The sequence below is a fragment of the Mytilus galloprovincialis genome, chromosome 1, assembly GCF_965363235.1.
Source record: "Mytilus galloprovincialis chromosome 1, xbMytGall1.hap1.1, whole genome shotgun sequence".
Lineage (NCBI taxonomy): Eukaryota > Metazoa > Mollusca > Bivalvia > Mytilida > Mytilidae > Mytilus > Mytilus galloprovincialis.
Window position 1 is genome coordinate 118,377,888 of NC_134838.1, and position 27,947 is coordinate 118,405,834.

Here is a 27,947-nt window from a genome sequence, read left to right on the forward strand (position 1 = left end):
TAAGATAGATTACATGTTTATTAACATATTAACAAGTCTCTTAGGGAGACTGAACATTGACTACATAGGCATGATGGATAATTGTTACAATGTAAACTTTCCACAATGCTAATCACTACTAATTGTCACACTATGTAAAAAGCTGATTTATAATATTTCATGTTAACATACATTAACAATGCAAAAAAATGTATCACTGATTTCCATGTTTAAAAAAAACTACCAAGGCATGAAGATGTCAAAAAGCTGAAATGTTTTTATGTTTTTATTGAAATAAATTGCCATCTGTTGACATTAGAATCTAACCGGTATATTAAGTTGTGAATGTATGGCAAGATTTTAATAAAAAAAAAAATTAAATGAAAAAAATATTGCCAACAGAAGCAATTGTTTGACTGACAGATATTAACATGTTTAGATCAAGCATACAAGCTCAAGCACAGTTTGGAATTGATCTGGTTAAGGTGATTTTTAACAGTATACAAACAGTGATTATAAATTGCTCCTAATATAGGAATATTACTATGAATAACATAGAGTAAGCACTTATGGTGAAAGGGAATTCGTTCAGCGCTTATTGCATTTTATTGTCATTTTCTAAGAGTTCTGAAAAGCTTACGACTTTAACAATTGCAATAAAACATTTAGCACACTTTTGGTGTAAATAAATAATAGCCAACATTAAATTTCGTCAAATCACATGGGCACATAAAAAAGAAATAAATTTGAAAAATGCATGTACAGGTACCACATCAGATTATTTCGCTGCGATTTTTGCTTTTTCAGTGATTTGTGCTTTACATTTGAAAATCAGTATTTTCTATAAGGTGTGTGTTCTTTAGTCAGTATTTATCTTTTTATCAGTTATACATCCATCTCCTAATTTAGGTGTATGGCAAAGTACTTTTAATGTAAAAATTTTCAAGACATACAATTGATTGATTGTTAACATTTAACACCACTATAAGCCAGTTTTTTGTGTGAATTATGCTTGAAAATACCCTTAGAGAACCTCTTTGGAAGGAAAACTGGCTTTCAGAGAATTTCTGTGATACTAACATACTGTACAGAAACAAGGTCAAGGGTGTATTTTCAGTTGATATTCTGTCAATATGAGAATTAACATTTATCAACATATTCATTAAAATTAATTGCTTTTGGTTTTACACCCAGTGGCAAATATTTGATATAAATTTAGAAAAAATCAACAAAAATTAAAATAAGAACGTTCTTGAAAGTTTATCAATCTGTGTTATCGAAAGACAGGCAAAAATTCAGTTATCAAAAAATTGTTCTGACTGAAATTGGAATTCTATTTTAATTCCAAAACTTTTGAGCCTTATATATCCTAGGATCATATCATGAATATCTAAGTGACGATATCAGTCGAAATATGATTATTCTCTCTAAGAAAAAATACAATCTTCATGTTAATCATTACAGGTTTTTAACAAAGCATCAGATAACCAAAATGGTTTTAATACAATGTCTAAGAATATCATATAATGTAATGACAAAAAACCTAGAAAAAACGTTCCTTAACATATACATAATATTTTGTGAGATGATATTTATTATTCAGTATAACTACAGTTCTACACACATTCCTGAGCCAGAGAACACAGAACATCAATGCATTATAAACATACTGGTATCTCTGGTGTCACTTTAACTAACACGGTTTAGTGTTTACAAAGTGTTTTTTTTTTTTAAAAGCAATGGTGCAATTCTTTAAAGGTATATAACATTATGTTTGTGGATCATTTTTACTCATTATTTGAGAAATACACTATGAAGAAGACTAAAATAAAACCTAATATTATCAAATTCTTTGTAGCCAAGTTTTATAGGTGTTATCTTCTCCATGTTTAGATATTGATCACAATTTCATTGCTCTAATCACTATGTCCTATTTATAGATTGAAATTCATTTCCTCCTAGCCTCAGTCTGATTCTGATCTCACAGTTAATGATGAAGAGGTACAGCTTTCAGATGATGCTGAAAAAATAAAAAATATAAAATGAAGAAGACAACAACGTTATTAAAGGTTTAACTTTTGAAATGCTTTCCAATTATTTTGTTGCCACAGTAGCTTATCTTTTGTGGAAGGCTTTTATATTCATAAATTAAATTTATACCTATATGCATATCTTTCATATGGATGCACGTCCATGAGTTTCGGAGAACTGTCTATGTACATGTAAACAAATGCCTGGGAGTACAAATGTAGTATTTTCATCAATTTTACTAAGGTGTATGAAAAGGAACAGTAGTCTTTCAAAACAACTAACTTTTCCTACAGTCGCCGTCACGTAAAATTGGCACCATGTTTTTGTCAAAATTTTCTTAAATATCGACCGCGTTTACTAAAGATCATGTTTTTCAATTAGCGGAATCAAATATCATTCCAAAAATCAACTACTGTCCTACCTTTTATTGTGTTTGCACTGTATAATCCTGACCTTCACATAATCCAAGATTAATTTGTATGGTGGAATCCGACATTGTTATTACCGGAAGTGTTGCCGTGGAGTTCCACGTGCTCTCCATTTTCTTGTGTCTCTCGGAGCTTTTCGTCATCTTTACATAAAAAGCGCGGGAAATTGTATCATCAATGACAATGATATTACCGGAGAGTAACGAATGTTATGGAATAAGGGACCCTCATAGAAACCATGATGGCGGTTATACAATGTAAATAATCTTGAAAAATGTGAAGGTCAGGATTATACAGTGCAAACACAATAAAAGGTAGGACAGTAGTGGATATTTGGACAGGATTTTACTTCCGCTAAAAGAAAAACATCATCTTGAGTAAACGCAGCTGATATTTAAAAAAAATTTAACAAAAAACATGGTGCCAATTTTACGTGACGGAGACTATAATCCCTAATGTATATCACGATCAGGTGGCACTATTGTACGATGTCCTTGCTTAATGATGTCATTTAAAGGTTTTGAGAAGAAATGTGAAATCCTCAATCAACCATTCCAGTCATTTCTTTAACACAGGTTTACACTTTTTTGTGTAGTTTTTTACTGATTAGTTTTATGTGGCATATGACTCTTAACATATCATTTAAGATTGTCTGCAATCAACAAATACTTATCTATGCTCCATGATTACACTATAATTGTGTTAAAACAATTACTAACACCAGAAAGGACTAAACGATAATGACTGTTTTTACTAATCATTAAATAACTGTAGGAAAGTGAATTAACCTATAAAATAATGAATACCTTCTGTTTCTGGATCCAGAACACTGCCATCAGATTCTTCTCTTCTGATACAAGGTACTTCATCTACTCTAAAATACGATATTGTTTCAAATTAATAAATTTAAATAAGAAGATTGGGTATGTGTGAAAATGAGACAACTCTCAATCCAATTTACAATGTGTAAAAACATAAACAATTTTAGGTCAAAGTACAGCCTTCAACATGGAACCTACACTCACACCGAACAGCAGAATAAAACTCTTACTGTAATTTAGTTATAATAAAGAGATATATAGAATGGGTGACCCTTTTACATCACAAAGAATTTTATGCTCAAAAATTTTAACTTTGATAATTTTAAAATCATTTGCCTTAAGGGCATACAATACAGTTACAAGGGAGGTAATGATGTTGCTAACGTCAAATGTTATTTTCGCGAGGTCAAACTGTGACATATCGGGAAAAGATGCATTTTTCGACTGATTTTTATCATTCAAACTGATTTAATTTGAAAATGAGTGCATGGACCCCTATTTTTTAAAACAACATTTTGTTTCATATGCGAGGGAGATTATGTGGACCAAATTTTATAAATCTGTAAATAGTGCAATTTTTAAAATTTTGATAAATATACAGTAAAAAATTACGTTTTTTTCTCAGTTCATGACCATTTGATAAATATGAGCTATTTCTGAATAAAAAATGCATAAATTTTTAGGATACTTATAAAATACAGAAATTACAAATTATTTAACAAAAAACAATTTGTGTTTATCTTTTAAAACGAAAAAGTTATGGTTTTCTTTTGAAAGGAAAAATACGGCAACAAATCCGAATTTTGAGCAAATATACAAAATTTCGACCTGATTTAACTCAAAAAGTAGCACATGGAGGTTTATTTTTTATTACATATTTGCTTTAATCAGGCAAAAAATAGCCTAAATGGAAATTTTCATCAAACTGTAAATACAGGATCAAAAGTGTATCGTATGCCCTTAATAACAATTAAAATATACTAATATATGCTGTTAATTGAAACTAAACAAAACACAAAATTAAATATGATTTTCAAATTTACTATTTTAATCCTTTCAATTATATATATCCTATTTTCTCAGATAATTGTCCTTTGGGATAAAACATGTGTTTACCATATGTTTTAGTCAATGAGGGAATTGTATGAACTCCAAATTGAATGAGTAAGAGTGCATAAAACAAGTAAGTGTTTCCTATCTCCATCATGCAAATGAGGCAGAGGTTGATAATATTTGGAAATGGAAAGTCAAAAATGGGCAAGCTCAAATCATCGCCATAGTTGCACCGATTTAAGAAACAAAAACAAAATTTCCACAAAGAAAATAAAACTTTCCCTCAGAGAAATAAGTTTAGAACTTTATTAATTTTACTTTTAGAATATTCTGCGTAATCAAAACAGACATATACTAAGTAGGGTTTCTTATTATATGCAGATAATAAATTACACTTGTATCTTTTGACTACCTTGATTTTTTTTGAGAAGCGTCATCAGGTGAGGAATCTATATCTGCTTTGCGTTTTTCTGAGAATTTGGGTTTATCTGCTTCTTCTCTGACTCTTAACTGTTGTATTCTCCAGTCTACAGCTCTCATTATATTCTCACTGTCTTTAATACTTGTCTGAAAACATATTCATCAATAACTGTTTAACCTGTATTCATCTGTTATCTTATTTAAATAATAATTGTGTACAATGAAAGTCTACATTGCCAAAATGCAATTATTCCTATACCGTTAATTCAGAAATTATTACATGAAAAATGAAAAAAAAAATTAGTTTAGTTATTGCATTTTAGAAAAAAATACCGATATATGTATTTGATAACAGAATGTGAGTTATTATTATTGTGATACTCAGGTAGTTGCATTATGGCATCACTAATAACCTGACAATAATTTCAGTATTTTCAGTAGTTTTATGATTTTCAACCCAGAACCTTCAAACTTTCTTAAACCGTTACATATACATGAAAGATATGCATGTTATAATTGTTTCAATTGCTGTAATTTGTGATACTATGACATTTCAGTACCTTATCCATTATTCTAATATTTTTTCCTGAAATTTTATCTAAAATGTATGCCAGAAAAAAATCTGGCCATGAATAGCTTATCTATACCGAGGTGTTTAAAAGAAAACAACTACCAATTTTACCCCATAAAGTATCCAGGTGGATTATTAAATAAAGCTTTGACCAATCAATGATCCAGGTAAATTAGGAAATATTTTGTGTCTTGTGTATCATTATTTGTCTTGTTTGCTTTCTTCATTTTAAGCCATGGCATTGTCACTTTATTTTTTCGATCTTTGAGCTTGAATGTCCCTTGGGTATCTTTCTCCCCTCTTCATAACCACCAATCAAGAATCCACTTGGATTACATAGTATAGCTTTGACCAATCAAGAATCCAGAAGAATTACAAAGTAAGGTATGTTGTCATATTGAACTTACATTTATAAGAAAGACTTTGACACCTTCATCAGAATCTGTAGCTGTTATCCTAAGACTTTTCTGACTAGCCTTTTCTACCGTCATCCCTGGCCATATCTTTGTATTTAATATAACCCTAAGACTGCCTTGTGTTCTCATAACTGTAATATATGTAAATGGTATAGAAATTAAAACATGTGTTTATCATCTATCATATACAAAGGAAAAGATTATGGCCTTTTGAATGCAAAAATGACACAGTAATAAATAAAGCATGGACATTTTTCTTTTAACCCTTTCCCCTTTCAACGCTACACAAAAAAATAGAAAAATGGCTGCTGCTGCTGCACTTTTTTTTTGGTTTTCATTCATTAGAACAGTATATTCCTTTTCAGACTGCTGTATCTTTTTTATTATAAGAGATACAGAGAAAGTAATTGCATGAAAAATGCTCAGGAGAGCATGAACTGTAATATTAGGCAATTATTTCAGTAAAAACTTTATCAGATTACCTGCATTTTCAGGTAATTAACAGGTAAAAGGTGTTATTTATTACATCTGTGTTGAATTTTGAATAAAAACTACTTTAAGACTTCATTTATGTTGTTGTTTTATCTGCCATATAATAAGGTATTATGTAATCGTGGCACAATAAGTGGCTTCGTCCTCAAAATTTTCAGTCAACCTCCGTTCCCCCCCCCTTTTTCTACGCCTCATAATGATCGATAAAATCATATTTCCCACACAAATTAAATGTAATAAACACATTGAGATAACAAGAAACCTTTTAACTAATCCTCGTCAGTTTCGCCATAAAAATGCTGAAATATTTACAGCTTCGTTTCCCATTTCCGCCATTTGCATTTGTCAAAATATTTGTTTTTATTTTCCTTCTACTGCATCATTTTACTATAAAAATTGCCAGGATTTCAACCACAAATGAGACCTTGTATATCCTCAATTCATATGAAGAAAAATTAGGGAGGACCCGAATGAAAATCGAAAGGTTTAAGAGTCCTGATGAAAAATCAATTGCAATTGCGGCATATGCCACAAATAGCAGTGACAGACGGCGTACGCCATCATGGCACATGCTGTGTATAGCGTTGAAAAGGTTAAGATTTTCACATGAAATCATATATTAAAATTTCTAGAGCCTTTAAACAAAAAAACATTTATGGAATTTTAATCAAAATATTTATTGCAGCTAAAATTTATCAAGTGCTTCATATGATACATGCTTTAAAAAAAGATATACCTAATCGTGAGTGAAATTCTGTTCCCATTCCAGATGAACTCCTCAAATCATTCAATCGTAACAAACCACGTCCTCTTTCTATCCAATTTTGATTAGCACTGTCAAACACAAATAATTTACCAGTTGCCTGAAATTCAAAATTAATATACCATCAATAAAAAACTTGACTACAATCTTAATTGACTAAGATTGTCAGTTTTTCTATCGAAGGTCAGTGGTTTTCTCCAGGCACTCCCACTTTCTCTACAAATAAATACTGGCAGCCACAAAATAGCTCAAAAGTGGTGCCTAAAAGAGGCATTAAAACATCAAAAATCTTTTTGCTACATATTTTATATAAAAACACAATTTTTCAAAAAATATTTTAAAGGCATATTACCTTGATTTTTAAAACCTAAGGTGTTAAAAGACACAAAATTGTCTAAAGAATATTTGTTTATTTGGTCATAGTTTTGTCTCCAGCTGTTTTTGTTTTCTCTTGATGTGAACACAGATAATGAAATTTAACAATTTACTTTGGTTCAAATATAAAGCAAATTTCTCAACAGAAAATTATATTTGTGTTGATCTTGTCAGAAAATGAAAATGATCCAAAAGAAATACACAACCAAATAAACAAATAAACCTGGGACAATTCCACTTCTTTTGGTATCAAGTTACTTTAAATCGACCCAGAGATAACCCCAAAATATTTTTTGGAAAAAATGTAGTCTATATGAAATATAGTGAAAAATCTCAAGTGTTGAATACTTATGCCATGGCCACACTCTGTATGTATTGATGAGAGTTGACAAGCTTAAATACACCTGCCTAAACTGCATGCATAATAGACATACAATATGAAAATTATTTAAGGAATGACTGCAATATTTTTTCTGTCTATGAAGAAATACATAAAAAATGTGGTGCACACTGAATAACACGCCTAGCAGGTTATTAAATAGTGTGCACCACTTTTTTTATGTAATTTCGAATAGACTGACAAAATATTACAGTTATTTCTTATAATTTAATTCTATATTCCATTTTAAACCGGCGTAAATCATGAAAAAACGTTGATGACGTCATGGTCTCATGACAAAATTGGGTCTATGATATGATAAACAAAACTATGTCAGCCAATCATAAGACGTGTTACATCCAAAATTAATTTATAATAAAATATAATGAATTTACCTGTAATACATTAGATTCCCCTTCTTCTCCAGTTTTAATCTCAACTTCTTTTAATTCTGTCTTTCTCTCATACTTTGCCTGAAATTCTCTAGCTGATTCTTCTAAGGATTTAGCTTTTTCTGTAAATAAAATAGAATCACAAATGTTAAATGTCTTTATCAAATTTATTAAAAAGAAAAAAATCATTCTAAAATTCTCTATAAATGTAAATAATGTAATCTCAAGTCAATTCTTATTTACTCTATGTTTGAAACCAAAAATAAATTCAATTAATTATTGAGAGCACCTGAGATCCCCCCTCCCCCAACACAGTTTTTGTTGGAGTTCGTGTTGCTTAGTCTTTATTTTTCTTTGTTCTGTTTTGTGTTCTATTGTTTGTCTGTTTGTCTTTTCTTTTTTAGCCATGGTGCTGTCAGTTTATTTTCAGTTTATGAGTTTGAATGTCACTCTGGCATCTTTTGGTCTCCTTTGAAACATACATGTTTTAGATTTTACCTATGCATTTGCCAGCCTCTGCTTCCTCGTCATCTGATAAGTCTTTATCTTTATTTTCATCATCAGGACTCGTGGAAGATTGGACTACACGGTCAGCTAAATTCTGACCAAAAACAAATTCTTTACTTGATTCAGTAGAATCTCTTTTACTGTCAGGTGATGCTGTATTTACACCCTGAAATAAAGGTAACTTAATCATATATCCTGTATTCTTTAACCCTTTAACCCCCAATCCCGCCTGTAGGCGTGATGGCGACAACCATTATTTGATGGCCCGTATAACCCTCCATACTTTTTTTGAACTGCCCCAACTGAACTGTCATAATAGCAAGGACTTCAACCAAGCAGTTCATGGTCCATCAACTCTTCTCAGATGTCTGTTCATGAAAATTTGGCACTTTGAAAGCCGTTTAAGAGTTCAAAATCGGAAAAACATGAAAAGTAGCCAAAATCCGGTGGGGGTGGGCATCTTTTGATGGCCACTACGTAACTGGAAGTGACTGTTGGTAAAAACTATTATCATATATGCATGAATAGGTGGTATAGGAACACAACGAGGTATAACATGGCCAATAGGAATCTAGTCTGTAAAATCTAGGTCACCGTTTTGTCAAAAATCCATAAAAACGGACATTTAGGCAAACCTGACTTGACAATAATAATTCCCAAGCAAGACACTGAAGTCCAATATACTCCCAGCTAGCATGAATGGACTACTGTAACTATAGGGTAATACTTGAATGACAAAAAACACAGTCTTGTCAGTGTTCACCTCTCAAGGTCGTTTTGAAATCGGAAAATAGACGGAAAATTACCATTTTTCACTGGGGGTGGGTTCAAACCCACGAGAAAATATTCCACCTCCCACCCCACCCCCCACCCATGCTATCCGCCCCCAAATCCCAATAAGTAGTTTAATAGATGAGCATCAGTTACAGCATCAGGAGTTTGCTCATTTGCATATAATTTGCATATGTTTGCAAATTTTCAAAAATGCCTGATTTTCCAAAAATGTCTTGGGGGCAAATGAGTTAATCAGGTTTTAATACCATTGTAAAAATGAGCTCAAATGATGGTGTACTGAAGTTGTTGTAGTGTCAATTTTTGAGAATTAAACTTTATTTTTAATTGAAAGATTATCATATGAAGAAAAAAAAATAGTTCTAAAAGCAGGTCGAGTTGAAAATTAAGGCTTTTTTCTCCAAATCCCTTCAACAACTTCATGTAACAGAGTAAGGGAATGTTTCAGTTATGAGACCCTTATACTTGTTCACATATTTCTTTGATTCTGTTAACTTATTTAAGCAAAAGATTGTAACTTAAACTGATCAAGACATTGGCACACTATAAAGCCGTAATTGAGCTCATTTGTACAAGATTTTGACAGCAATCTATTTACTTTTTTTTGATAAGTTTCATTGGGTTGCTGTTACAATTACAACAATATCTCTCCTAATTTTAATTAACTTTCTGAATATCATGTCCATATTCTATTCTGTCATTTCACACCACTAAATATATAATATACAAGTCAGAAAACCTTTCAGTAGTTACATCACATCTTGATTTTATTGTGGATTCATTTGTTTTTATCGGTACCAATTTTTGTAAACTGAGGAAAATTGTATATATAAAAAAGAAGATGTGGTATGATTGCCAATGAGACAACTGTCCACAAAAGACCAAAATGACACAGACATTAACAACTATAGGTCACCGTACGGCCTTCAACAATGAGCAAAGCCCATACCGCCTAGTCATGAAAGTTCGTAGATATTTGGTTTTGTGATTTTACCAAAGTCTGCATACCAGCATTTAGGAAATGTATACTTCCTGGAACATTTAAATTCATGGTTAACTTTAATCCATAACCAGGTGCTCCGCAGGGCGCAGCTTTATACGACCGCAGAGGTCGAACCCTGAACAGTTGGGGCAAGTATGGACAAAACATTCAAGCATGATACAGCTCTGAATTTGGATTGTGATCAAATTTTTGACATTACATGGGTTTTTTTTACACAAAACAAATGCCAAGATTTTACAAATCAATTAAAGATTTCTTCTTCAAACTTTTTAAATCTAAAATTAAATAGTTGACACAGCATAGGTTTCTGACACAGAATGAATGTGGTCTAATGAACTTAAAAGGTTTTTTTTGCCTTTGAGCAATTCACTATGCTGTTGAATATTAATCCTCTCAAAAAAATGTTTGAAGAAATTTTCTTTTTATTTATGAAATCTGAAATGAGAAAAATTTAACCCCCCCCCCTTTTTTTCACATCCCCGTTTCCCTTTTTCAAAACTGATATCAATTCAAATTTCTAATGGAGTTTGCAACAATAACTACTCATTTAAATACATCATAAAATATTAAGATGTAAAAAAACTGCTTGTTATCACTGAATGGTAAAGATTATTTAAATTTATCAGTTGGTAGTAAAAAGTGTATATACATTGTATATTGTATATAACAAAGATTTAAGTTGATTCTGGACAAAGAAAGATAACTCCAATTAAAAAAAATTCTTGCTATTGCACAATATTGTGCAATAGGATATTTCTTGCTTACTATTCTGGACAAAGAAAGATAACTCTAATTAAAAAAAAATTTGCTATTTCACAATATTGTGCAATTAGATATTTCTTGCCATTGCACAATACTGTGCAATTGAAAAGACTTGCTATTGCACAATACTTAATATAATAATTTTAGATCCTGATTTGGACCAACTTGAAAACTGGGCCCATAATCAAAAATCTAAGTACATGTTTAGATTCAGCATATCAAAGAGGCCCAAGAATTCAATTTTTGTTAAAATCAAACTTAGTTTAATTTTGGACCCTTTGGACTTTAATGTAGAATTTGAAATTTGAAAACAGGACCAAAAATGAAGAATCTACATACACAGTTAGATTTGGCATATCAAAGAACCCCAAGGATTCAATTTTTGATGAAATCAAACAAAGTTTAATTTTGGACCCTTTGGACCTTAATGTAGACCAATTTGAAAACTGGACCAAAAAACTTCAATAATCAAGAATCTAAGTACATTTTTAGATTCAACATATCAAAGAACCCAACCGATTCATTTTTTGTCAAAAACAAACTAAGTTTAATTTTGGACCCTTTGGACCTTAATGTAGACCAATTTGAAAACGGGACCAAAAGTTGAGAATCTACATATACAGTTAGATTCGGCATATCAAAGAACCCCAATTATTCAATTTTGATGAAATCAAACAAAGTTTAATTTTGGACCCTTTGGGCCCCTTTTTCCTAAACTGTTGGGACCAAAACTCCCAAAATCAATACCAACCTTCCTTTTATGGTCATAAGCCTTGTGTTTAAATTTCATAGATTTGTATTTACTTATACTAACGTTATGGTGCGAAAACCAAGAAAAATGCTTATTTGGGTCCCTTTTTGGCCCCTAATTCCTAAACTGTTGGGTCCTAAACTCCCAAAATCAATACCAACCTTCCTTTTGTGGTCATAAACATTGTGTTTAAATTTCATAGATTTCTATTTACTTAACCTAAGGTTATTGTGCAAAAACCAAGAAAAATGCTTATTTGGGCCCTTTATTGGCCCCTTATTCCTAAACTATTGAAACCAAAACTCCCAAAATCAATCCCAATCTTTCTTTTGTGGTCATAAACCTTGTGTCAAAATTTCATAGATTTCTATTAACTTAAACTAAAGTTATGGTGCGAAAACCAAGAAAATGCTTATTTGGGCCCTTTTTGGCCCCTAATTCCTAAAATGTTGTGACCAAAAGTCCCAAAATCAAAACCAACCTTCCTTTTATGGTCATAAACCTTGTGTTAAAATTTCATAGATTTCTATTCACTTTTACTACAGTTAGAGTGCGAATACTAAAAGTATTCGGACGCCGGACGACGACGACGACGACGCCGACGCCAACGTGATAGCAATATACGACGAAAATTTTTTCAAATTTTGCGGTCGTATAAAAATTGGTATCCCAGGCAATAGTTGATAATCTTTTTTTTTTGAGAATTTAGTGATGATTGCAGATATCTGAGCATTAAAGTTTAATTTATTTACATTTTCAGTCTAGAGAAAATAAAGTTTGAAATATGGTACAGACACAAGTAAGTCTCTTGTTGAAGACTATGTATTCCTCCAAATGTTATTTGTTTATTTGGTTTGCAGGGTTCCTTCAATTAATGTTCTTACCGTGACTCTTTCATTTAAATTTGTACCAAATATAAATTCATTTTTCCCTCCACCATCATCAGTCGTTGAATCAGGTGCACTGAAAATAAACAATGTGAATAAAATATAAAATTCAAATTATTTTTATATTTTTCTTTGGTGATTGATTTGCCTTTACAATAAGTTGCAAAATCCTGCTGACAATGTCAGTTTATGACACTTGTTTGAGAGTTATTTTGATTTACACAAAACAATTCTATAATCTCAACTGTACTGTCATTTAACAAAGTATTGACAATAAAATTTGATCAAAAAGACCTTTATCAATCCAGAACTGTAACTAACAAAAGGATACCACTACCCTATAATACTTACATTGAAGTATGTAAATTTGATTACCTCCCCTTAACAATGTTGACCTGGAATTATATTCTTGTATGCACAACTTTGAGTACAGTTCTACAACTCTATTAAGATTCAACAAATTCCATCTACATTGTAGCTGTGTTGAATGAGTTGTGCTTGTAAAAGATAAAGGACTTTGACAGCATAACAGGAGATACAGATGAAAAGATCACAGCATGATTCCTAAATACATTATATTAATATTTTGTTATCATCATGTTTGAGTAAATAAATAAATTACATTACATAACAACACAAGAGTGCACACACTGAAATGTCTCGCCTTCTTTACTAATCATTGATATTATGTTGATAGTCCTAAGTATAAAGCGTTATTACAACTGTCACATAAACTTAACATTAAACAAGATAGTTAAACAAAGACCAATGAACCATGAAAATGAGGTCAAGGTCAGATGAACCATGCCAGGCAGACATGTACAGCTAACAATGCTTCCATACAACAAATATAGTTGACCTATTACTTATAGTTTAAGAAAAATAGGCCAAAACACAAAAACTTAACACTGTCCAATGAACCGTGCAATTGAGGTCATGGTCAAATAAAACCTGCCGGACTGACATATAGATCATAATATATTTCCATACACCAAATATAGTTGACCTTTGGCATATAATATTAGATAAAAAGATCAAAACTTAAAAACTTAACTTTGACCACTGAACCATGAAAATGAGGTCAAGGTCAGATGACATCTGTCCGCTAGACATGTACACCTTACAATCATTCCATACAACAAATATAGTAGACCTATTGCATAAAGTATGAGAAAAACAGACCAAAACACAAACAAGAGTGCACATGCTGAAATGTCTCGCCTTCTATACTAATCATTGATATTATGTTGATAGTCCTAAGTATAAAGCTAAGCTTTATTACAACTGTCACATAAACTTAACATTAACCAAGATAACTAAACAAAGACCAATGAACCTTGAAAAAGAGGTCCAGGTCAGATGAACCATGCCAGGCAGACAGGTACAGCTAACAATGCTTCTATACAACATATATAGTTGACACATTACTTATAGTTTAAGAAAAATAGACCAAAACACAAAAACTTAACACTGTGCAATGAACCGTGAAAATGAGGTCACGGTTAAATAAAACCTGCTCAACTGACATAAAGATCATAAAATATTTCCATACACCAAATATAGTTGACCTATGGCATATAGCATTAGATAAAAAGACCAAAACTCAAAAACTTAACTTTGACCACTGAACCATGAAAATGAGGTCAAGGTCACATGACATCTGCCCGCTAGACATGTACACTTAACAATCATTCCATACAACAAATATAGTAGACCTATTGCATATGGTATGAGAAAAACAGACCAAAACACAAAAATTTAACTATAACCACTGAACCATGAAAATGAGGTCAAGGTCAGATGACACCTGCCAGTTGGACATGTACACCTTATAGTCCTTCCATACACCGAATATACTAGCCCTATTGCTAATAGTATCTGAGATATGGACTTGACCACCAAAACTTAACCTTGTTCACTGATCCATGAAATGAGGTCGAGGTCAAGTGAAAACTGTCTGACAGACACGAGGACCTTGCAAGGTATGCACATATCAAATATAGTTATCCTATTACTTATAATAAGAGAGAATTCAACATTACAAAAAATTTGAACTTTTTTTTCAAGTGGTCACTGAACCATGAAAATGAGGTCAAGGACATTGGACATGTGACTGACGGAAACTTCGTAACATGAGGCATCTATATACAAAGTATGAAGCATCCAGGTCTTCCACCTTCTAAAATATAAAGCTTTTAAGAAGTGAGCTAACACCGCCGCCGTAGCCGCCGCCGTAGCCGCCGCCGCCGCCGGATCATTATCCCTATGTCGAGCTTTCTGCAACAAAAGTTGCAGGCTCGACAAAAATAGGTCAACACATTTTTGTTTCCTCCTTTAATTAATGCATCTGAAATGATTCATGTGCAATATCCTCGAAGTAAGTGTGCAACACATCAGCAAATAAGTAAACCTACCTTGTAAGAGCTGTGGCAAAATAGTTTTCTTTTGTAATAAAACTTCCTGGAGTGGCTTCAGGTGGTTTGTCTTGGTTGACTGATTCTTGGTTTTCTTTTTGTTCTTGTTGTGAATCTGCAATAATAAAAAGTTTAGTTAACTTAGAGCTTCAAAGTCTTGTTCCACAAGTTCTCTTAACAAAATTTGCTTAATTCAGTCAACCTCTGCGTAATTATTAAAGAGGTAAAGGTTGCTCTAGTGTTATAATAAAAATCTCCTTTTTTATAATCTCTAAAAGATGTACCAAAATTTACCATAAATGCCGCAAATAACTAGACAATTATTAGATATCATCACAATGAAACAAATTCTAATAATAGAACAGAGTAGGTTCTTGTATAATATGAAACGACTTCTGTTGGTTGGTGTTAAGATACATGATTCATTCCTCTTGGTCATGAGGGACTTAAAAATTGCCTTCCGACCCTAGTACCTCCTTTTTAATGGAATAGCCCTTATTGCCCTTGTACCTTAGAAAGATAAACATATGTGCAAATCTGTTCTATTATTTACTTGATTTTCTCCATTATTAGAAGGAAATATAAATCTAAAACTTTGTGAATGTGTTTTTTAAGTTAAGATGAACATATTTAGATGATAAGTAAAAAATCTTGGACTTCCCTTTAATCATGCATATTGGTACACAGGTAACTTTTATCAATAAAAAGCTGAATCTCCTGGAGTTTTGTTAACACACACAACATTAAACGATATACTTCTTCATAACGTGTGACCTCACATGTGTGGTAAAATTTGTTGATTGATATGCAAGGCTATTCTGAATGAATTAATCTACAAAGCGAGAACACTTTCCATTTTCATCAGCTAAGAGACAGCTAGCTTTTTTTGAAAAGCTATTACTGGTTTTATTTTATTGTACTTGACCAGCAAAACCCGGAATTACCCTTATCTGAACCCAGAATTTGATTCAGTATTGTAATGGTCTTCATTTCCAGTTTATGGCTAAACTGGCCACCCGCTGATTGATACTTTGCTTGTGTAGATAAGAGTCCATAAGAGAGAAACAACAGCAGGGGGCCAGTTTAGTTTATGACATCCAATGATAAACAATGTTGTTTTTGTTAGTCAGATACCATTTTACTCATATTTACATATTACTTGTTGGCGATTTTCAGTATAAAGCTAGCAGTTGAACAAAATGAACATCGCTGTCATGAATAATAAAGATATAAATAAATTCTGAGATTGTTTGGAAGTTTTGGTCCCAAATTGATAATTGGGAAAAAACGTGGGGTATTTGCAATTGCCATTAGGAATGGGTACGAATACTGGAACCTGTGGAATGCTAGAAAAATCCCTAGAGGGGTATACGATCTCAATAGTAATGTGGCTTTAAAATGACCATACTGATGGTTAAAAAGATAGGCAAAGTTAGTTTTATTTTCTTTCAAATCGAATGTCCGTTGGGCCTAGCTAGTAACCAAAACGAAAGTCTGATTGCAAAAGTGGAAGGTAGTAGACCTCGTAACACTGCTAATTTGAACCTCCAAATATCATTTTCAAAAGAATTTGACATCGTCTGCCATTCCAATGTGCTTGTCATTAAGGGGAAGCAACTCTTGCACTTCCGGAACTGGTACCATAGGTAGAATACGTTGTTGCACCTACCGCTGTGTAAGTCGCGAAACAGTTTTGTTTTTCCAAAATATCACGATAAGAGCAGGAGACAAAAACAATAAGTCATATAAGTCCTTGCTTAAACAAATAATAATAAATAACAAAAAATAACATAATAAAACTGACAGTCAAGAAAAAAGAAAACCAACAATATTTATTTTCTCTAAACACCAAGGGCCACTGGCCATTAACGCTTCAACACAAAATCAACCAACAGGATTTTTTATAATTGCCGTCCGACCCTGGTACATTCTTTTTAATGGAATAGCCTTAAGTAATAGTAGCATATTTTTTTTTGTTCTTTAAATATCTTAAGAGAAATAAAGACTTCAAAGCAAATGCAATGCATTTCCTTATAGTTAATATACAGATCTTAACTAGAAATTATTTGTACATTTTTAAATTCAATTTTTAATTGATGATTAACTTGGAACTTACTTCTGAGACTGGAGTCGATTTCACAAAGAAACTCACAATTAAGATTGATCGTAAGTACATACTGAATTGTTCATAACTTATGGTCAATCTTAGTCCTAAGTTTTTTGTGAAATGGACTCCAGAATAATGCATTGACAAACTATATTACCTTTTTGTTTTAATGTTTGAACTTGAGCTGATAATGCTGAAGGTCTCAAGAGACATTTTGTGGGACTGGCTACATCTGTTTTATTCAACATTCCTGAAAATATAAATCAAATTCATCTTTAATTGTTTCTGTAAAATGAGCAAAGATGAATTTGTGTCAAGATTTTGCATACAGCTCATGTATATGTTGAATTGAATACCATTTTACAATATTTGGATGCATGAATTTCTTTCTTTCTTAGTCTTCTAATCCAGCAGATTTGCTGGAATGTATGCGAAACAAGTGTCAGAAGACATTTCCAGAATTAACTTAAAATGATAATTTTCATACCAATTCATAGATTTTTCTTAAATATTGATATTTTTTGCCAGATTAATTTCTGTTTTAATGAAACAAAATGAAAGTAGGATCACAATAGATATTGGATTCAGACATAATCTAGTTACCTCACAGCAAAAACTAAAATTCAACAAGAGTGCACACGCTGAAATGTCTCGCCTTCTATACTAATCATTGATATTATGTTGATAGTCCTAAGTATAAAGCTAAGCTTTAATACAACTGTCACATAAACTTAACATTAACCAAGATAACTAAACAAAGACCAAGGAACCTTGAAAATGAGGTCAAGGTCAGATGGATCATGCCAGGCAGACATGTACAGCTAACAATGCTTCTATACAACATATATAGTTGACTTATTACTTATAGTTTAAGAAAAATAGACCAAAACACAAAAACTTAACACTGTGCAATGAACCGTGAAAATGAGGTCACGGTCAAATAAAACTTGCGCGACTGACATAAAGATCATAAAATGTTTCCATACACCAAATATAGATGACCTATGGCATATAGTATTAGATAAAAAGACCAAAACTCAAAAACTTAACTTTGACCACTGAACCATGAAAATGAGGTCAAGGTCACATGACATATGCCCGCTAGATAGGTACACCTTACAATCATTCCATACAACAAATATAGTAGACCTATTGCATATAGTATGAGAAAAACAGACCAAAACACAAAAATTTAACTATAACCACTGAACCATAAAAATGAGGTCAAGGTCAGATGACACCTGCCAGTTGGACATGTACACCTTACAGTCCTTCCATACACCGAATATACTAGCCCTATTGCTTGTAGTATCTGAGATATGGACTTGACCACCAAAACTTAACCTTGTTCACTGATCCATGAAATGAGGTCGAGGTCAAGTGAAAACTGTCTGACAGACATGAGGACCTTTCAAGGTACGCACATATCAAATATAGTTATCCTATTACTTATAATAAGAGAGAATTCAACATTACAAAAAATTTGAACTTTTTTTCAAGTGGTCACTGAACCATGAAAATGAGGTCAAGGACATTGGACATGTGACTGACGGAAACTTCGTAACATGAGGCATCTATATACAAAGTATGAAGCATCCAGGTCTTCCACCTTCTAAAATATAAAGCTTTTTAGAAGTTAGCTAACACTGCCGCCGCCGCCGTAGCCGCCGGATCACTATCCCTATGTCGAGTTTTCTGCAACAAAAGTTGCAGGCTCGACAAAAATTATAAAGTGCTCCACAGAACCCTGTCTGTGACTTGCCTGTGATTGATGCTGTAAAAGTGTAATGTTTACTGCCAAAAACTAAGCCTTTTAATCAGTAAAGTTGTCTTTTTTATGTTGTTAAAACCTACCTAAACGTGAAGGTGCAAGTATGGATGATCTGTGACTTTTCTCCTCTGTAAAATAATAATAATAAAGTCATAAACATACAAGTTTATATAGAAGATGGGTTTTTTATTTACTAGGTTTCAATCGCATCTCTGACATTAACAACATTTGAAAATATTCAACTAAGACCTATCTTAAATATTGTTTTAATTTTATGAAATTGTTTGAATAGTAAACAAGTGAAACTGTGAGCTACTGCTCACTGATGATACCCCTGCCGCAAGTGGATAATATTAATTGTGTAAAAATATGCAAGTGTTCGGTAAACAGGAATTTGTCGAGTGATGAATCTGAAAACGCATCACACGGTATAGCTGACTTATATTAACCCTTAAACCAAATTTCAGAAATCCTTGTATTGTAGTTCCTGAGAAAAATGTGACGAAAAATTTTCAACTTGGCTATCATGTGTAAAATCAAACAAGTGTTCGGTAAACAGGAAGTTGTTGAGTGATGAATCTGAAAATGCATCACACGGTATAGCTGACTTATATCAAGCCTGAAACCAAATTTCAGAAATCCTGGTAGTGTAGTTCCTTAGAAAAATGTGACGAAAATTATTCATGGGACGGACTGATGGACCGACGGAAGGACAGACAGAGGTAAAACAGTATACCCCCCTTTTTTCAAAGCGGGGGTATAACTAACTGTTATGTGGCTGTCAGGATTTATTCATTAAACTACATATACTACAACAAAACAAATGGAATTGTCTGACAATATTTTAGTTTAAGTACTTAGTGTTCACATAAACTTACCATCAGAACTTGAAGGATCGCCTCCCTTTAATCCTGCATTGGCAGATAATCTACTGGGAGTAAGATGGACTGAAAATAGACAATAGTTTTAGTTTAACAAAAAAGTCAAAGAATTTGAAAAAAAGTTATTCTTCTATGAATATTGTACTGAATTCATTGGTGTTATCATTTACTCTTTATCAACTAAGAAGAAATTAGTGTTTTGCCCCTTTTTTCATGAAAATGAGAAAAAAAACCCAGAACTAACAGACACACCTAAATTTGAAGACAATTAGAACTTAACTTATCTGCAAAGTTATAGGAACTAGAAGAAACTAACTTACCTGTAGAATTATAAAAACTAGAAGAAACTAACTTACCTGTAGAATTAAAAGAACTAGAAGAAAATAACTTACCTGTAGAATTATAGGAAGTAGATGAAACTAGCTTACCTGTAGAATTATAAGAACTAGAAGAAACTAACTTACCTGTAGAATTAAAAGAACTAGAAGAAAATAACTTACCTGTAGAATTATAGGAAGTAGATGAAACTAGCTTACCTGTAGAATTATAAGAACTAGAAGAAACTAACTTACCTGTAGAATTATAAGAACTAGAAGAAACTAACATACCTGTAGAATTATAAGAACTAGAAGAAACTAACATACCTGTAGAATTATATGAACTAGAAGAAACTAACTTACCAGTAGAATTATAAGAACTAGAAGAAACTAACTTACCTGTAGAATTATCATGATTATAAGAACTAGAAGAAACTAACATACCTGTAGAATTATAAGAACTAGAAGAAACTAACATACCTGTAGAATTATAAAAACTAGAAGAAACTAACATACCTGTAGAATTATATGAACTAGAAGAAACTAACTTACCTGTAGAATTATATGAACTAGAAGAAACAAACTTACCTGTAGAATTATAAGAACTAGAAGAAACTAAGTCAGTTTTTATTCCCGGACGAGGACCAAATGGATTAGGGGCTGTTGCAGCTGAAATCAAAAACATTGCACATGAATTCTGTAAATATTACATTTATTAATTCATGACTTTGTAAAAGTCTAAGTTGTCTTTCAATAAACTGAAAAATATGTATAACATTCCAAATTAATGCTTCTTAACATCAATGTACTTCAAAATTTGTAGTTAAAAATTTTGTTTCAAATATTTCAGTAAATTATCAACCGATAGATGATAAAATCTAAATATCTTTTCAGCTTTTGTGGTTTTTAATTATATCTATTTTCAAGTTTCAAGTACAGTTTACAATAAGAAAGTATGAGTGTTTAATGTATTGATCATTCTGTTGTCATTGTGTGTGTTAAGTATATTTTTATGCCGTCTTATTTGAATATTTTTTAGATCAGTTGTATACATAGAGAATAATACATGGCAAAATCCGTATCATGTGCCGTATCATCCCGAGATACCAATATCAGCCAGAGGACCTTTTGGCCCGAGGGATGATATTGGTCGAGGGCGATATGGATTTTGCCGTGTTTTATACGCTTTATCATATATTTCAACAGGAGAGTATATATGGACTGCTTTCTGACCCCTAGCACCTGGGTTACCTTCAGTTCTAATTTTGTCTTGTTTCAAAAGCTTTTAAAGAACTGCCCAATTACTCATACAAAGCACCTGGGTTACCTTACAATTTGCGTACTGTTGTTTTAAAGATATTTTGTTTCTTGTATTTTTGTGTGTTTCGTACAGTATTCCATTGAGTTCTTTGTAATAGCTGCAATTCGTTTGTCAGAAATATGAAAAATGTCGTTTGTGATGTGACATGCCATACAATGTCGTCATTCAATAAATTGCGTCACACCCGATTGACCATTCATTTAGGACACATTTTTAGGAAAAATATTTCTGAAGAAGCTTGCATAAATTAAAAATGAGTTTATGTAAAAATGAAAAAAAATAAATGAATTGGGGTGTGATTAAGGGTGTGATAGAGTAGGGGTGTGATAAAGGGTATGATAAAGGGTGCGCATCAAACCTGCACGATATGGATCAAATATTCAAAACTACTGCGTTTACTACTAAATGTATGATAAATATGTATATCATGTGTATGTACTTCTGGCCTAGCAAAACAACAGCCTGCCAACAATTTATTTTACTGATATCTGTATTTGTTCTTAAATTTAGAATATAATGAACAAAGTATGTTCTTCTAACACCATTTTTGTCGAGCCTTCGACTTTAGTCGAAAAAGCGAGACTAAGCGATCCTACATTCCGTCGTCGTCGGCGTCGTCGGCGGCGTCAACAAATATTCACTCTGTGGTTAAAGTTTTTGAAATTTTAATAACTTTCTTAAACTATACTGGATTTCTACCAAACTTTGACAGAAGCTTGTTTATGATCATAAGGTAGTATCCAAAAGTAAATTTTGTAAAAATAAAATTCCATTTTTTCCGTATTTTACTATAAATGGACTTAGTTTTTTCTGCGAGGAAACAAAACATTCACTCTGTAGTTAAAGTTTTTAGAATTTTAATAACTTTCTCAAACTATCCTGGGTTTGTACTAAACTTGCACAGAAGCTTGTTTATGATCATAAGATAATATCCAGAAGTAAATTTTGAAAAAATAAAATTCCATTTTTTCCATATTTTACTTATAAATGGACTTAGTTTTTTCTGCGGAGAAACATTACATTCACTCTGTGGTTAAAGTTTTTAGAACTTTCTTAAACTATCCTGGGTTTGTACCAAATTTGGACAGAAGCTTGTTTATGATCATAAGATAGTATCCAGAAGTAAATTTTGTAAATAAATAAATCCATTTTTTCCATATTTTACTTTTAAATGGACTTAGTTTTTCTCCAGGGAACCATTACATTCACTCTGTGGTTAAAGTTTTAAAAATTTTAATAACTTTCTTAAACTATCCTGGGTTTGTACCAAACTTGGACAGAAGCTTATTTATGATCATAATATTGTATCCAGAAGTAAAATTTGTAAAAAGATTACTCAGTTTTTTCTGTAATTTACTTTTAAATGGACTTAGATTTTCTTGCAATCATAAAATAGTACATGTAACAAGAGGAATATTTTTATTGATTTTTTCCCTCATTGTTGTTGAGTCTGCAATTTACAGCAAAAATAGGCGAGACACTGGGTTCCGCGGAACCCTTACAAATTTTTTAAGTTATGAATGGAAATTGAATTAACAGTTTCCTGTTGTAATTACCATGGAAATATGTCATTCAACAATAAATAGCATGACTAGAAAACATTATATATTATTAAATTTAACATGATTTCTTTTTATATTACATGTAGATATAAATAAAAAGATTTATTCCTTACAATAACACATTAAACCAAAGAAATGAGCATATTTGCATATAAATAAGGAAGTGTGTGAAATAAAATTTTCACAACATTGGAGTTTATAATTTGTCAACTATAATAGTTACCTTGATATCCTGAAGCTGTGGAGTCACTTTCCTACAAAGAGCAAATCAATTTCTTATTCATATGTATTCATACTGATTATTTCCTATTCATGTGTATTCATACAGATCATGTCCTATTCGTGTGTATTCATACAGATCATTTCCTATTCATGTGTATTCATACCGATCATTTCCTATTCATGTGTATTCATACTGATCATTTCCTATTCATGTGTATTCATACTGCTTAATGTGTATTCATACTGATCATTTCCTATTCATGTGTATTCATACTGATCATGTCCTATTGATGTGTATTCATACTGATCATGTCCTATTCATGTGTATTCATACTGATTATTTCCTATTCATGTGTATTCATACAGATCATGTCCTATTCATGTGTATTCATACAGATCATGTCCTATTCATGTGTATTCATTTCCTATTCATGTGTATTCATACTGCTTAATGTGTATTCATACTGATCATTTCCTATTCATGTGTATTCATACTGATCATGTCCTATTCATGTGTATTCATACTGATCATGTCCTATTCATGTGTATTCATACTGATTATTTCCTATTCATATGTATTCATACAGATCATGTCCTATTCAATTGTATTCATACAGATCATTTCCTATTCATGTGTATTCATACTGATCATTTCCTATTCATGTGTATTCATACTGATTAATGTGTATTCATACAGATCATTTCCTATTCATGTGTATTCATACTGATTAATGTGTATTCATACAGATCATTTCCTATTCATACTGATCATTTCCTATTCATGTGTATTCATACTGATTAATGTGTATTCATACTGATCATGTCCTATTCATGTGTATTCATACTGATCATTTCCTATTCATGTGTATTCATACTGATTAATGTGTATTCATACTGCTCATTACCTATTCATGTGTATTCATACTGATCATGTCCTATTCATGTGTATTCATACTGATCATTTCCTATTCATGTGTTTTCATACTGATCATTTCCTATTCATGTGTAGTCATACTGATCATTTCCTATTCATGTGTATTCATATTGATCATTTCCTATTCATGTGTATTCATACAGATCATTTCCTATTCATACTGATCATTTCCTATTCTTGTGTATTCATACAGATCATGTCCTTTTCATGCGTATTTATACTAATCAATGTGTTAAATCCTATTTTGAAAGATAGTTTGTGCCTGATGGCAATAGGATACTACTGCAAAAATTGCAAGCATGATTCCCCATTTTATTCTCTTTACCTATTTCATATTTACTGAAATCCATCAAAATATTTTAACAAACACCATTAGAATTAAGTGAAGCACAAGAAAGGTCAAAACGAAACTTAGCTTATCTATCATTTAAAGCTCAGATATAGTTGGACTTTATGCTGAGAAATGTCAAATCAATTGTTATCAATTTATACAATGAGTGTAATACATGTACTATTTCAGAAGAACCTTGAAAAGATAGACCTACATGTAATAGAAGACAATGAAATAAAAAGTTTCATAATATATCAGTCCTTTTTAATATACATTATATCTTTTTACCTGTTCTTTGTTCTGATCAACTGAATTGTCTTCTTTTGTACTTCCTGTTGTCGATTCTGTAATTTAAAAAAAAACATTTAGAGAAAAATAAATTTAATACAGTTTTGGATACTTTATAAATAGCCTTAAACACATAATACATGTATAACATACTTTCAAGGGAACAAATTTGATACCTACCACATCCATTTTATTTATATATACAATCATTCCCATTTAATTTCCACAATTTTTAATTTACAATGTACATGTAGCAACCATCAAATAATCCTGATTTTCAGAGAAAAGAATTTATTAGTTCATTATACAGTGGTTGGATATAGGAAGATGTAGTATGAGTGCCAATGAGACAACTCTCCATCCAAGTCAAAATGTATAAAAAAGGACATGGGACTCAATGTAAAATAGTATTTGTCGCTAGCTGGGCGATCAGGATGATAAATATATTCGCCCAGCTAAAAATCTGGTCGTATTGGGCGATCGTTAAGTTTAGTCCCTGTGTTTGGAATTGAGGGAATAGTGATATATTTGTTGAAATATGAGGTTTTGGTATAATTCATGTATCCAAATGTTCAAGTCATTTTGACAAGTGCATGTACATCTTGTGGTTCATTCTGTCTTTGATTCTTGTTCTTTTTTCTTTCTCTAGAAAAGGATAATCAATCTCAGTAGCGGTCTGTGGTGTTATAGAACTCTTTTATAGACAAATGCAGGGGTTCAAAAACAAAAATTAAAAAGAGGTTAGCCAACTCCTTCTGGCAGTAAAAGTTTGAAGAGTAATCATTTGGTAATCAGGTTGATTGTGATAAAGTGTCATTTCAGTAAACTTGCACCCTTTTGCCTTAAGATTCCAGCTTGAAAACTACGGTGCAAGATCTAAATAAATGTCTCTAGCCAGGATTTAGCAACTTTTTACTTATTTGCAAATCACTATATAATATTATACCAAGTTTTTTAAATGTATTAAAGACAATGTACATGTACAATTTTTTTATATTGAAAAATTATATACCCTGTAACTTTTGAAGGAACAAGTGCAAAATTGAGTTTATATTACTCCTAACAAATATTGTTATGAACTTCAGTGTTCTAGCTTATAATCAAGGGCAGAAGAGTAAAGTTTTATGATAAAGGACACAAAAGGGATATTATTTTTTTTTGTCTGAAAAGGGAGAATGTGTTGATATGTTAATAGATAAAATATTAAAATGATCGAATATTATACAATAGCATAATTAATGCATTTGGGTTAATTTATAGTATTTGTTCGTTGTAAAAGTCCATTTACAGAAGTTATTAATATGCTTTTGCTGCAAAAAAGACATGGTTGGAGGACCCTTCAGGAAGGGTTCTCCTTATTTTAAACTAGATAGCACATTGTAAACTTCAGTGGTGCATACTATTTTCAATCAGACACATGTCAGAAGAATGTGACTAGCAGCATGGAAACAGGGAATGTGTCAAAGACTGGGAGAGACAACCAAAGAGCAATGCATAACCCAATTCCAGGATATGGTAGATAGTAGCGTTAGTTGAATCTGTCATGTGACTTCCAACACATTTTGAGCTTACAGATCAGATATTTTAATCTAATACTGCACAAAATATTTTGGAAATTAAAATCTAATGAGTTGGTCAGTCATCCACCCTTCAGTTGTACCAGAATTGCTGAACATAATTTATTTCAGGAAAATCCTGCAGAATGACAATTCTGAGAGTGCATGAAAAGGAGTCCCATTTGGGAGGGATGATCCCAGATCCGGTCTATTGTTTTGTCAGAATCCCGACTCTCTTTCTCGTTTTCACATTAAATTATTTGATTTTCATGTGTCACGCATCTAAAAAATAAACTACATTTGTAATCTGGCTTCCCGCTAAGATCCCAATGAGACCCACTTAACCTTTTATTAAAGAAGGGATACAGACATGTATATCTCAGTATCTGGTAAATGACGTCATAGAGGCTTAATTTTTTCCGGTGAAAAGACAAAATTCAAGAAAAACCCTTTCAACAGGTCAGGGACTTTATATCTCAATTCACCCAAACCAAGCTTGCAATTAATGAATGTGCATTTTCCAATTATTAAAAGATTTATTGAAAAAAAAATCAAGCAGTCTATCTCAGTCAAATGCCTTGAAATAGTGGATAATATGTGAATTGATGTACAGCCTACAGGTGTATAATCCACAATATTATAACTTTACATTATTAATTGGTCTGCACTATTTTCTGTTTGTAATAAGCTATAGAAAGCAATGGAAACATGCAGATGGTTATATTTTCATTTCAATTTGTTGACAAACTTGTAGCCAGTCTTGTTTACAAATGTTCTCCAAGAATACGGAACTAATGATCATTGTAAGCTACCCAAATTAAAGTTATGAAATTGTACATTGCTACTGATATCATTTTAGAAATTTTTTGTACGAAATACTGACAATAATAGAGTTTTTATGCTTATTTTCGCGCTCACCTGGATAAACATCCGCCATGATTCTTTCTAGAAAAATGGGAGATAATCCATAGATTGCAATGCAGACGGGTGATTTAAAATAAAATATAGCAGATGACAAAAGGTGTTACCTCAAAAGGATAGCACACATTTTAAATTAAATAAGCTATCTTGTTGACTTTTTTTTAAATCATTTTAAGTTATATAAGCTCATAAAATTTTGTATATATGCTGTAGATTTCCAACCAATTATTGCTTCAAGCATATCTGAAGAGAAATAAATTGTGGCAGTGGCTATTTGACCGGCACCGGCTAAATAGCAAATTTGCTATTTGACCGGCACCGGCAAAATAGCAAATTTGCTATTTAGCCGGCACTGAATAATTTATATCTCAATGGAATTAAAATATAAGAATAATAATTAAATATCAAAATTTTATATTTAAAAACTTTTGTAAATGTTACTCATATAAAGACTTAAACTTTTAACTATCAAATTAAATATAATTTAAAGATTAAAATAC

The 27,947-nt window shown here is 31.8% G+C and overlaps 1 protein-coding gene across 1 annotated transcript; it reads right to left on the reverse strand.

The window, feature by feature from the left end:
- On the reverse strand, positions 1-27,505 carry LOC143054396 (uncharacterized). The gene is made up of 16 exons (XM_076227413.1): positions 27,445-27,505; positions 24,971-25,026; positions 23,419-23,449; positions 20,901-20,981; positions 19,993-20,061; positions 19,198-19,242; positions 17,501-17,593; positions 15,237-15,351; positions 12,820-12,898; positions 8,619-8,793; positions 8,124-8,242; positions 6,948-7,074; positions 5,711-5,850; positions 4,725-4,879; positions 3,245-3,312; positions 1-1,999 (listed from the first exon to the last, which is right to left on the reverse strand). Exons 1-16 carry the CDS (start codon positions 27,461-27,463, stop codon positions 1,944-1,946), a joined length of 1,428 nt encoding a protein of 475 aa, XP_076083528.1. The 5' UTR covers positions 27,464-27,505; the 3' UTR covers positions 1-1,943.
- Between the last annotated feature and the right edge of the window lie 442 nt (positions 27,506-27,947).

Bases quoted from the DNA above. Each gene is read 5' to 3' on its own strand.
- LOC143054396 (XM_076227413.1), bottom strand. The intron at 17,594-19,197 runs GTAGGTTTTAAC...TTATATTTTCAG, and splicing joins ACTTGCACCTTCACGTTTAG to GAATGTTGAATAAAACAGAT. The intron at 5,851-6,947 runs GTATATCTTTTT...CATATATTACAG, and splicing joins AGAATTTCACTCACGATTAG to TTATGAGAACACAAGGCAGT.